General features: G+C 40.4%; 1 protein-coding gene across 3 annotated transcripts in view; it reads left to right on the forward strand.

Moving 5' to 3' along the window:
* The window catches only part of stxbp4 (syntaxin binding protein 4), a 48,202-nt gene that overhangs the window by 19,926 nt on the left and 15,114 nt on the right, over window positions 1–13,162 (forward strand). For 2 of the 3 annotated variants that reach the window (XM_016678069.1, XM_016678068.1), the window contains exons 8-20: window positions 706–838; window positions 1,576–1,682; window positions 1,827–2,052; window positions 2,159–2,240; window positions 4,372–4,451; window positions 4,682–4,778; window positions 5,838–5,962; window positions 6,389–6,478; window positions 6,597–6,662; window positions 10,316–10,495; window positions 10,658–10,774; window positions 10,865–10,914; window positions 11,017–11,243. In XM_016678069.1, the coding sequence (XP_016533555.1) occupies window positions 706–838; window positions 1,576–1,682; window positions 1,827–2,052; window positions 2,159–2,240; window positions 4,372–4,451; window positions 4,682–4,778; window positions 5,838–5,962; window positions 6,389–6,478; window positions 6,597–6,662; window positions 10,316–10,495; window positions 10,658–10,774; window positions 10,865–10,914; window positions 11,017–11,179 (1,516 nt within the window). In that variant the 3' untranslated portion in view covers window positions 11,180–11,243. Of the gene's footprint in view, window positions 1–705; window positions 839–1,575; window positions 1,683–1,826; window positions 2,053–2,158; window positions 2,241–4,371; window positions 4,452–4,681; window positions 4,779–5,837; window positions 5,963–6,388; window positions 6,479–6,596; window positions 6,663–10,315; window positions 10,496–10,657; window positions 10,775–10,864; window positions 10,915–11,016; window positions 11,244–13,162 lie in introns of those variants that run through there. The other variant, XM_016678070.1, reaches the window with a different exon arrangement.

Below are 13,162 nucleotides of genomic sequence, written 5' to 3' on the forward strand. Positions count from 1 at the left end.
GTCGTTATAACGAGATACGTAAGTCGTTAAAACGAGATACGTAACTCGTTATAACGAGATACGTAAGTCGTTAAAACGAGAAACGTAACTCGTTAAAACGAGATACGTAACTCGTTAAAACGAGATACGTAACTCGTTATAACGAGATAGCGATCGAAAATTTTTTTTTACTGCATGATAGCAATGCGCTTCCGTAGGTTGCACAATGTGTGGTAGCTGAAAATTGAGAAAAATGACAGAGGCTGAGCAGAAATGTTAGTTTGTTCCTTAATTTACAGAAATGTTAAGCCAAATGCTGATATTTAAAAGCAAATTCAGTGTTCATTAGTATGCGTGATAGTTCTGAACATCATATTTTCTAAAGAGAAATTTTTCAGCTTGGCTGTAAGCTTTTGAAAAACGTCAAGCTTCTTCCATAAGGGAAGTAGAAGAACAAATCCCTGGAGTTCTTGGTTTATTCATTCTGCTGTCTGTTCAGTGACATTCACGTTCATTCAGCACTTCCAGAAAGTTTGTCTCCGGTTACATAAACTGTCCAACTGCGACTGAGCTGCATGGAAACACCAGCAGAAACTAAAAATAGCGAAGAGCATCTTCAGCAGTTCTGAAACGGAGGATGGATGAAGATTAGGCGGCGCTCTGGCTGACTCCGAGCTCCGAGTTTAATCTCTGTCATTCCATCGTCTCTTCTCTGCTTTCCCGCAGTGACAGCGTCATTCAGTTGATATGTGTCGCCAAGGGAACAGGCCTGGGACTCGTCGTCAAAGGAGGGGCCAACCGAGCTGAAGGACCAATGGTGTTCATTCAAGAAATAGTGCCTGGAGGAGACTGCCAGAAGGTCAGAGTCTTCTTTCACTGAATGCTTTGTTATAATCAAAGCAAAATCGCCGGAGATGGAAACATGGATTGGGAGGAAGAGACTCTGTTCGACAAAAGCTGTCGCATAAATATTAATACAGTGACTTGCAAAGGTTTCCAGACATATTAACCTTCTTTAAAAAGTGGTGCATAGTTGTGAAATGGAAGGGAATGATACTTTGTTTTTGAATAATTTGCTAGACGATAAATTGTAGGAGAACTTATTGCAATAAACGATAATATTGTTGGACAATAATTGGAATAATGGAAGAATAATGGAAGAACACATTCCTGAAGATTGGTAAACTTGAAATTCTGATGAACATTGAAACTGGAATACATTTTCAGCATCCAAAATGAATAAACAAATCAACAGAAACAACAAATAAAATTAACTCTGAAGTCTCTGTAGACGAAATTGTCTTTCAAAAAAGGGGATAGTTGAGATAAGAACATCAGACTGAAGACCAGTTTTGGTAGAAACAGAAAAACGAACAACATTTCTGTGGTTATACCAACTGGACAGCCGGTTGCTCTACAGACTCACTCTTATAATGTATTACACACATGTTGTTGTTGCAGGTGTAAGATTGATTTAATTATTGAACTAGTTAAACAAAATGGCACGTCCTGTTATTTAAAAAAAAAAGAGCATGATCTAATTTTGGACCAATTTGCACAGGATATGTCTTGATAATTCCTGTGGTTCTGCTGCAGGACGGCCGGCTGCAGGTGGGAGACCAGCTGGTGTCCATCAACAAGGAGTCTCTGATCGGAGTGACGAACGAGGAGGCCCGGAGCATCCTGACGCGCACCAAACTCAGGTCCGACACGAGCGAAACCAGACAGGCCGACGGCGGATCGAAGCCGAACAGCAGAAAAATTTATGAGCCTCTCTATGACGACGAGGCTCAAAGGCGGCCGGGGGAAGAACAGTGTTTGAACGCATCCTTATGTTTGCGTTGCAGACCAGACCCCACGGTAGAGATTGCCTTCATCAGGCGGAGGTCGTCGTCCAGCTCCAGCAGCGGCTCCCACAGCCCCGTCTGCCTGCAGGGGTGTGGCGTCGGAGCCGGACCCCAGACGAAGGCCCTCGGGTTGGGCTCCGCGGCCCTGCAGCAAACCATGGTGACCAAGATCACTTCCAGCAGGAACCCCGCCTGCGAGACGCTGCCACCGGTCAACGTCACGCAGGTCTGAGCTTCATGAGACGGATGGGCCACAGCATCTGTATTGTCTACTGTCTGATACGAGGAGGAACTGGTCGACCTGTGATCTGTTTTTTCTTTTTTTTTTTTAGGTGCGAGTCGCTCCAGGCAGAACGGAGCAGACGGGAGTCTCCTCAGCGCCGCAGAGCGACAGCAGCACCGACACGAACCCTGGTGAGTTTCCGTCTAGCTCTGATAAAGATTCAAACAGGTTAAATGAGGAGAACTCTGACCTGAACACAACCTGGTGACCCACAGAAACTCTTCAGGAGATCTCACTGTTGCAGTCACAAAGCCGGCAGCGCGTAGTAATACTTATAGAGCTACAACTAGAAGCTTGATTCACATTGCTTTTCCTCTAACACAATGATGGAGGGATCGAGTTGTAAAACTGAAATCTCAGTTTCAGCTGAAACTCCTGAAACCAAGAGTCATCCCCTGCACCACATGATGAAATCTACTTAATATTCACAAAAACCCAAACCTTACACTCAAAATACTAAAGGCCTGATGATGTAACACTTTTATCTGTATACAGTAACGAGGAAATGTTGGGACATCCTACGACACCCGACAGAGAGACTAGAATACTAGAAGATTGCAACAGCCTACGAGTCTGATAAAAAATCTCAAAGAGCTCTGCATCTGATGTAACTTAGAAATTAACAGCCAACATGCTCAGGTCTTTTTGTCCAACCAAATTCAACCCTGTAAGAAGACTGTAGGATTTTACATGAAATCTACAAAGACCATAAAATATAATCACAGGATCTACTGCATTCTCTTGCTGCTGTGGAATTGAAAGTGCAGGAATAACTATGTGAGAAAGTTCTTTTTTTTTATGTGGTAAAGAATTTTCTTCGTTTTTGTTCAGTGAAATTAAATCATTTTATTGAAAAAACTATGATTAGGCATAAATATATGACGTTTCCTTTGAAAGATGAAGTCAAGACATCTCTTTAATTATCAAAATGTTCCCTTTTTTTTTCTTCCACACCTTCTTGTGCAAGACTGGAAGCTGAGAAGACATATCCTGTCATTGTTATTGTTATACACTCAACAGATTGAAATTATTTTTCAATGTTGGAAAAGAGCTCATTATTTTTGAATACTTTCTGAATTCTAACACATTAAGAATAAAAAGGGTGTGTTTTTTCCACCTTGACTGTAGCTGAAGCATCATTCCAATTGAATCTTTATTATTTTGTTTTGTTGGCCTCCTATCTGATCGACAAACCACCTGCCCAGGAACTAACACCCTGCGGACGTAAATAGATGTAAACACATCGCAGTTCCCGACCCAACCTGCTCATCCATCCATCCATCCTTCCTTTCATTTAAATGCTGAGCTGCTTGTGAGGTGACGGCGTGTCGCTTCGCCACAACCCCCTGACTGTAAATGCAGACAGATTGCGAACAGCCGAGCGCCTCCAAACTGTGGCCTTACAGTCGCAGCGAAGCAGATGGTCCGAGGAGGAAGGAGGAAGTGATGCGAGCGGGAGGTCTGGGCTGCGATTGGCTTCAGCTAGGTGTGAAGCTCCACCACGTCTCTGTGTGCGAGGAATCCTGAGGTCTCCCTCCATATGTTAATTCATCCCGATTTTCGTCTTTGACGTCACGACGTGAATTCATTCGAGTAAAATAAAGTCACTGTTTTACACGCTGGGTGTCATAATTAAGTTTAGTTTTAAGGTTTTGTTCATTTGTTTTCTTTTCCTTTATAATTTTCCGGCTTGTTTTCCCTTCCTCCAGGTCAGCCTAGTATAGTTAAGGATGAAAATCAATATTTTTAAAAGTAGCCCATTTATATCAAGATTTTATTAATTGTAGTTTTTGTGGAAAAATGTAAGACAACAATTAACAAAACCATTATTTCTTTGTGATATTTTGAGGTTTGTCTCAAATTTGAACTCTCTGTAAAAGCGTGAAAAACTGATTAAACTTGAACAGTGACTGTTCAAGTTTTTTTATTTGTGAAAAATAAATATGCTAAGTACATGACAACATGCTTATGAAAATTATGAAAATTATGAAAATTAACACGATAAAAAAGCAGCTGCGCTTTAAGGGAAATGTGAATACCATATCTCATTACAATGAGATAAATAGTCGGCTCCTGTCTAAACACCATTAGTCATCACATTACATTAAAAAAAACAGTACTGGAAGTATGTTTTTAAAAACATATCCTACATTTTTTAATATAATCTTAACAAGTATATCCACTTGACGACATACTAAAAATGTAATACAGCATATTTATTTTTTCCACCAGGTGACATAAATCTGTGTTTGTGTGTTTCAGATTCTGGGAGCAGCCAGCCACCTCAGAGGAAATGTTCGCTCAGTTCCAGCTGTCGATTCAAACTGGAACGACTGGAGCAGGTCGGTTTCGGGCCTGATTCAAATGTAAAGGAAGAAAAGTTTTATGATTTCTCTTTTGTTGTTCCACTGCAGAATTATCAGCAGGACATCCCAATCCTCAGACTGTGATCACAGTAGAACCTATAAAAACATGTGAAGAGAACGACAGTGAAGCACATCAGTGTAGCTCCCGATCGATGATTTCACCACCCCCCGCTGTGTGTATTGATCCGTGTGTGTGTGTGTTTCAGGCGCTGGATCTAATCGGTCTGAAGCCCACAGATGCTCAGCGGCAGGCACTTAGGTCCAGACTACGAGCCGATCCGACTGGAACAGTGGCCTTCACAGGTACGACAACAACTCCCATCATCCTTCACTTCACACTCACATGGAGGAGATTCAAATAGCAACAAGCATTGACTTTCAGCGTGCTTTCATTTGTTTGTTAGCCCTTGTTTTACTAGCATGACGTGGATCTCTACCCCGATTCAGTTATCTGATTTAATTCTGATTTAATGTTTCACGTAAAGGATCTAATGGCAGCAACAGAAAAAAAATGCATCAGTCTGATGCTTTTTTTAACAGGTTGTCTTTATTAGCATTATGGTTTACTGAATAATAACTCCAAACATTTGTTTTAGCATGATGAAGCAGGCACTCGCATTGTGTTAGAAGTTAATCTGTACTTGTACACAATTTATATTTCCTCTTAATTTGTACCTGACTAATCTTAAAATCTTAATTAAGGTATGTGAAATATCTAAATGAGCCTTACCAGTCACTTTTGGCAGAAAATATGCGTGAAAGATGAGCGCAGACAGTGTTCTCCAAACTTCTCCACATTTCTGTAAAAAAAAAAAAAAGAGCTTGCATGTTTACAATAGCTCCCCCTGCTGGACTGAATGGTTTTTATTTTTGTTGCTCATTCAGTGCAGAGGGGCATTGTTGCTTAGAGGAACAGATGGAAACAGTCTGTGATGTCCTTCAGTTTACTCAACACAATTAAAGTAAAGTGACAATTTTTTTCCTCACTGGCTCTTCTTTGGGATTAGTCCTGTTATTCTACATCTACTTGTTTGTTAAACACATGCATGTATCTACATTCATTAACCTCGGATTGAATCACAGACCAGCTTAGTATTTCTTAGGAACTAGTTAAGGCACATCTGTCAAATAAAACCTGCTCTATAGGATTCGGCCCAGAAAAACTCCAAAAAAATCCTGCTTTTATTTGAGATCTACTCTTAAAAGAGCTTCATAAGACAAAACTGTTTAAACCTATTCAACTGGCACCATAAAAACTTATTAAAAACAGATTAATGCAGTTATTAAAAAAAAAAAAAAACAGGTGAGATTTTTCCAAAGGTCACGTTCTGTTGAACTCTTCCTTTCTATTTGCGCCTGCAGACTTCGAGAGCCTGATCCGGGAACTGTTCAAGCCTCAGCTGGAGGAACTGTTCGGCACCCAGTCCAGCTCCAGGTTCACATCAGACGACTTCTCCAGCCTGCTGGAGTCTCCCACCAACCCACCGGTAACAGCTCAGGCTGGGACCTGCGGACTAAAACTCACACATAAAACATCCGCTGACATCTCCAAAACAAAAGAGACATCTTCCAAAGTGAAATAATCTATATCACTTTAAAAAGTAAAATGAAATATACGTTTTCTACTATTTAAGTTAATAATGAGACCGCTAATAACTTCTGGGATTTGTCTAAAAATTCACACACTGGCGTTTTAACAAAAGCTCCTGCTAACTTTTGTTAATCTCCAGAGAAAATAGTTACGATTTAACGACTTCATCCTAAAGTTGAAATTGAGATTTTAAATAGAAAAAAAGACAAAAATCACGAATGTGTACCAAAACTTTAACCCATCTGACAGTGGGTCCTCCAGTAAGAACCTCAGGGATATTTTTACACCAGACATTCCTGATTTCCTCTGTTTCTTCCTGCAGCCGTCGCTGTCAGACTCGGACGACCTGGAGGAGATGGAGAAGTTGAGGAAGGAGCACATTGAGGCTCTGAAGGAGATCAAGACACTGCAGGTGACCTCGCTGAAGTCTGATAAAATGTTAAAGGATTGTGGTGAAACCTTCCAGGTTTGATTCTAGAGCAGGGGGAAAAAAACAAACAAAAAAAACACATTGTGTTTATTTCCAATAGGAGCAGCTTGTCGAGTCTCAGAGAGTTCACCAAGAGCTGGAGGACGAGCTCAACAAGGTCAAGCAGGTCAGTCTAATCTTTAATTTCCCCCCTCACCTGTTGTACTTTAGAGAAATATTTGCTTTTAAATAGAATCACCTAGTTTTAGTTTTTCTAAAACTACCTCAGTTTAGTGGGGACACGAATCGTCTTGTTTTATATTTGAGGATGTAGAAGTGAGATTTGTTCATTCTGTTGTTTTTTTCCCTCTTGCAGCACAAACTCAGTATGAAACGAAATCACATCATTTTTGTGTTTTGAAGGCGGTGCAGGAGAGCTGTCTGATAAATTTAGATTTTTCATGACTCTGAGTGTTTCTGTAAAAATAGATCAGCAGGTGGAGCCTTCCACACACACACACACACACACCCATGAACATGAGAGTGTGTGAGTGTGGGAGGTTGAGTTGAACCCACTCAGCGGCTGGAGGAGTGCGCGGCCTCCATTCGCTCGTCTTTCGGGCTCTAAAATAGTTCCTCCTCCCGTTTGTTTGTTCTGATTCACAGCTGAAGGGTCTCGCCCTCGTTTGCTCCCACTTCGCCGCCTCTCGGCTCCTGTAGCGTTGCGTAAACGAATCGATATCTAGATTTAGATGCAGCTGACAGATGTAGGGAGCCAGCGGAGGTTCTGGCGGGATGTTTCCGATCTGTTGGTTGGACAGTCGCAGGAGAGACGAGGGGTTTCTTGGCAGCACTGAACATGAACTCTGGGTGCATTGTTATAATGTTTTCCCAACATTAGTCTCATTGTAATTACATGTTATTTTATTTTTTGTTTGATTATTGATATGTCGTCCATTAGACCAGTGGTGTCCAAACGTTTTGCAACCAGGTCCAATATTCGGTTGCGAAAACTCGTGGGCCATGTTTTAAAATTAAAACTGAAGAGATTGATTGAGTTATTTGTTGTTTTCATCTGCTTGATAATATTCTAATTAGACAATATTTTGATAAATCAAAGTAGTCGACATTTTGTAGAAAAGGAATCTGCAAGTTATGGTTGACCCAAAACATATGGAGGGTCCTGGACAGTTGCTGTACGTCTTTTGGGGTTTACTGTCATCATTTTTTCTTTTCCTTTTTCTTTTTCTAACTTTTTGAAACAAAGGTTGAGCGTCACTTGCTGGTTTTAGCAAAGTATAATCAATGAAAACAGAAACATTGTTAATAAAAGACAAATACTTTGTCTGGTAGCTAAGTACATTTTATTTGTCTGTAAAAAGTCTCGAATTAATCATGGATTCGCTCCATTCTTGAATTGTCGACCATGGGGCCAAACAAATCATCCAGAGGGCATCAGATGGCCCCCTGGACCACGTTTTGGACATCCCTGCTTTCACTGGAAAGACAACTTTGAGCAAACTTTGATTATTCAAAGTCAACTTTGAGTAACCAATTAACCTAAAAATCATATTTTGCTCTGTTACTCACCAGATTTAAGAAATTTTTAAGCAAAGAAAACCATCTTTTCATCTGAGCTAATCCAGGATTGGCCATTGTCATTCTGTTATTGTTCCGGTTGCACAGTTTGTGCTTTCTTTTTTTTCCCTAATTCCTCTTTTTCCCAGTGAGTAGTGGGTTAGTGTGTTGACCTGCTTGTTTTGACCTTGCGGCTGGAGGTCAGCCCTCAAGGGCCCTCGAGGCCGCAGCTGGAGGCACAAACCGTCATAGCAGGGTTCCTGAAGTTACCCTAACAACCCCCTTACGCCTCAAGTGCACTCTGAATGGCCGCTCTGCACAACAAACCCAGCTGAAAGAGTCTAATTTTAACACCAACAGAGTCAGTGTGTTCCAGCAGACGGCTTGTTTTGAAACCAAATATTCAGCACAAACAAGCTGAAGCAAATTCAAAGATAGACCACAGAGTTTGTCATTTATTTTCAAAGAGATTAAGGGCAAATTTATAAGAAAAAATAAATAAATAAATAAAGTTAATATCTCGTGAGAATGGGAGAGTTGAACAGAATTGATGCTTCCAGATTTTTGAAAGAACATTTTTGTACGGTCGGCCTTGAAGTGATTGTTGAATTAAACCATCATTGAAAGTTTCTTCTCTGACTCAGCTGTAATTTTCAGGAAACCTTGTCGACTCATATTAAAAGCCCCTGTGTCCTGCGATTCAAAAGTCTAAATATCTCCCATGCAGTCATCTTTTTCGCTAAGAAATATGACTTCTTGTTTCATATTGTCATGCAGAGAAATCAGTAACCAACATTCTGGCAAACACGATTGCAGTATTATGCCTTGGCGGTCTACAGGACATTTTCCTGAACTGCTTGAAAGCAACATTAAATCATTTATCATGTAAGTTAATTTACACAATGCTCCACAGCGACATCTGGTGGGAGCATCTCCTAATTGGATCTAAATTCATCACTGTTTTTTCTTATCTTAGTCTTCCTGAGGATCGTTTTCAGGCCTGACTCCCCAGACCCGAGGTGCCCTCACAGGGACAGATGGGTGCTACACAGAGGGTCTTTTTTTTCTTTTTTTTTTGTTTGAACAGCAATTTGTAGAGGTTTAGAAACATGAGCAGCCATGCTGAGAGCGATAACGGTAACAGATGGCCTTCCTGTTCCCATGCGTTTCCATGTCTTAAGAAAATCACTTTTTTTTTTTACCTTTTTGTGTCCTGTTAGTTTTACGTGCGTACGACATCTCTGCAGGAGGTCTTAAGTCGCCAAAATCATGTGCTGCGTGCTGTTTCCTTTCAGTCATAAAAAAGGATGTCACACACAGCACATAAACTAAGCTTTACACGTTTTCCAACTGAGTTACACACCTCCAGGTATCTTTGGTTCATTAGACAGTGCTTACTGAAACAGAAAAGCTTTTTTTTTTAAAACATCTATATTGTGATATAGATATTGTTTTCTTTGATTTATAAAAGAGTACACTTGCGTACTGTACTTAAAAAGTGTCCTTTTGTTATTTCCTTTTCTTGGTGAGACATTTTAAATAAAATAATAATAGTGAAAATAGCTGTCATTTTTTTTTTACAGCTTGATTAGATCATCACACACCAGGCACTAACACCACGTTTTGCAACAGTTTGATTAGGCTGTTACACCTTCATTCTTTTCTCTTTCAGCCATTCTTTTGTAGATTTGCTTCTGTGTTCAGGCGTGTAGACCTGTAAAAATTCAGGTTTTCAGAGTCCCATGTTTCATTCTAGAATAGTTTGCCATACAGAGGAGTTCATGAACACCTCTAGACCTGCTTTAGCAAAACAAACCCCTCACATTTTCTGTGCTTATTCTTAAATCACAAATCAAGCCAGCTGTTTTTCTGCGTACACAAGTTTTCAAAAACTCGGGTCGGTGTTGTAAGGTCATAGAAACTTCCCATAGCTCCCGATTCACTTCAGAGCAAGAGTGCAAGCAGCCTCGACCTGGGAATCCAGCTCGGTAAGTCAGCCGATGCAGGGCTTTGATTTCCTCGTTGGGCATCTCAGAGGCGCGACACACAAGGTTGACATGAAATTTGTTTGTATCGTAGTTTTAAGTATTTGTGAAAGAAGCTGATGACTACAAGATGCTCAAATGTTGGTAGCCTGATCAGCATTTGAAATTTAGGCAGATTAATGAGCTAAAGTGGACCTGCGAACCCTGTTGAGCTTTCACTGGGCAATCTGTTTGCCTGAAGACTTGATGTTCCACCTTCATCACGTTTTCTCTCCAGGAAGCGAAAGTGGGAGCAGAGGAGAGTCGGACTCTAAGGACCCGGATCCAGCTGGCCGAGGAGGCCCAGAAGCAGGCCAGAGGGATGGAGATGGACTACGAGGAGGTCATCCACCTGCTGGAGGCTGAAATTGCCGAGCTGAAGACTCAAAGGGTGGAGCATCCAGCAACGACCAAGAAGGTAGCCAATCACAGAGTCATCACGTTGCTAAAAGAAATCCTTTGTTAAAATGGATCTACTGGAGAAAATATCAGCCTACTAACAAATTACATAGAGCTCCGTACAATATTGACAATAAGCTTAGTTTTGTTGAGAGACATGAATTTTTACATTCTAACCTAGGAGGAAGCCGACGAGCTGAAGAAGAAGGTGGCTATTCTGGAGTGTCAGCTACGGAAGAGTGAAACGGCCAAAAAGGGTTTTGAGATGTCAACGGGAAAGCTACTAAGTTTTGTGGAGGTGAGAGGGTTAAACCAAACCCAGAATCTAAACGTTGATCATCTCTGTGGCGTTTACGTTTCTTGTTTTTCTTTTTGCCTTTTACTGCAGAACGTTCAGGACTTTTTGCTGGAAAGTCACGGACCCACAAAGAGCTACAGGTACACACTTCAAAGCCGTCTGTGTGTGTGTGTGTGTGTGTGTGTGCGCGTGCGCGCCACTCAGAGTGACAAAAGGTTGATTGGCTGCCTGCTATTCGTTAGAGTCTGCGCTAACGAGTCCGGTTCCTTGGGGAAAACGGTTGCCGTAGAAACCAGCAACCTTCATCTCTACAAGTTAGTTTTGCTCGTCGTTTTACAGTTTATGTGCATGTGTGTGTTTGTGTGTGTGTACCTTTACCACCATGTTCTGCTGTTTTGCTGCTGATATACACATGTAGCGTGTGTTAAGGCAGTGCTACAAGAAATATAAATACAAGTCATGTACAGGTGGGAAATATGTAAATAAATGTTTGAACAGGAAAAAATCCCATCAGGTTTTTTTTTTACATTTGTTTTTTTTTTTTATTTGATTCTAATTTTGTTTTTCTCTGTAATATAAAAAACAAAGTCAGACAATTATAGTGATGGAACTGATAAAAAAATAAAGAATTCAAACACATTAATTTTCTAAACAGTAACGCATGTAAACATGTAAAAACTGTAACTAAATACTCTTATCCTCATCTAGTATTTGTAGTTGAAAAATATATGCTTGAAGCCAATTTATTTAGTTGTTTAAAATGTTTTTACCATTTTCTCATTAAAATTTTTCAAAACGGATACAAATCAAAAGAAATTATGAAATTATTGTTTTCTTATTTTTCAAATTCTTAAAAAAGTAAAAAAAGTTTTTTCTTATGTCTTCATATTTCATTCTCCGTATTTGTCATTACTTCAAAGTTTTGTTTAGTTTTTTAAATAATGGACTCTGGCTGGGCAAATTGTTTCCTGCACATCAACACAGGGTGTCAGTTTCTCTGTACATCCATGAAATAACAAATTAACAATTTTATTCAACATCTTTATGACTTTCAACAAGTCTAAACGAGGTTCAGGAAAGTTCCCTTTGCACGTTCCGTCCTCAGGAAATAAGTTAGAAGTAAAGGCAACTGAGACGTGTGTTTCTCAGTCATGTAATGACGTCTCCAGCAGAGAGCCCATTAGTCTGGGCTTCGCACACACTCAGTGGTCCGGCTTGGCCCACTTCAGCTCAGGCAGAGCACCGGTTGGCTCCCGGTAATGGGCTCCCGCTGCGAGCGGCGGCGTTACGAAATGTCTCCACCAAGTAAGAGGTCACCAATTACTCTTCCCTATCCAGTTGTTGATCTTTATTTATTAACCACCAACACACAACACTGATCACCACGAGGAGTGTTGCACAAAGCATGCTAACGGGTTCACCTCATAATCCAAAACTGCAGAACATATCTTATGTATGGATGTATATATGTATGGATGGATGGATGGATGGATGGTAGTAAAAGGTAGGAAGAAAAGGTTTTGATGAACAGCTGCAGGCCAATGTCTGATTCTCTTTTTGTTCTGCGTCTGAAGTTATCCTTTATTATTATATGGATGAATGAATAACCTTATTGTCGCCAAATGGTTTGCGCACTTCTGGATTAGTTTTTCCACTCATAACATCTGATTAATTCTCTTGTCTTACAACTTTTTAAGATTATAAATTATCTTTTGTCTCATTTCCTTCTCTCCTTCCACTTCCTCACCGTAGATCTGTTTGTGCAAGTTCCTTATCCTGTGATTTATTTTTTGTTTTTAACATTTCTGATGTTGCGTTGTGATGCTTGTGTCCCTTTCGATCTGTTTGAATTTTCCATCTGCTTATTTTCATAATCTCTCCTGTTATTCCTCCCTTTTCTCTTATTTCGTCTGTTTATCTTTCATGTTTCCTTCCATCTGCCCTCATCCTTTTGTTCCTCCGCCGTGTTTTGATCCCAGTTTATCGGCTCTCCCTGGGAGCTTGTGTAAGGTGGACTCGGTAAATCTGGTCACTTGGTCATGCTATTAGGTCATCCACCTATGAAACCTCCTGCCAGCTTCTTTTGTTTCATTGCAGGTCAGTGGGACACCTGAGCTTTCATAACTGCTGGACACTCTACCCCCCATAGCGGACCCTTGGTCCTATTTCTGTTATTTTTACTTTCTGGTTTGTTCGTTTTCTAGGCCACTCGTCTGATCCATAGATTCAATAAAGGAAGCATTGTTAATTTTTTTTTATTTTGTCTGAAATAAATGGCCTGATCTAGCTTCCGCAATGTCTTTTTGTATTCTGACACAGATTAAAGCCATAATTTCCTCAGAGCTCAGTTCAGAATCAAAATTAGTTTATAAAAAGAAGGGGAAAAAA

This window comes from Poecilia formosa, unplaced genomic scaffold (assembly GCF_000485575.1).
Source record: "Poecilia formosa unplaced genomic scaffold, Poecilia_formosa-5.1.2 Scaffold173, whole genome shotgun sequence".
NCBI lineage: Eukaryota > Metazoa > Chordata > Actinopteri > Cyprinodontiformes > Poeciliidae > Poecilia > Poecilia formosa.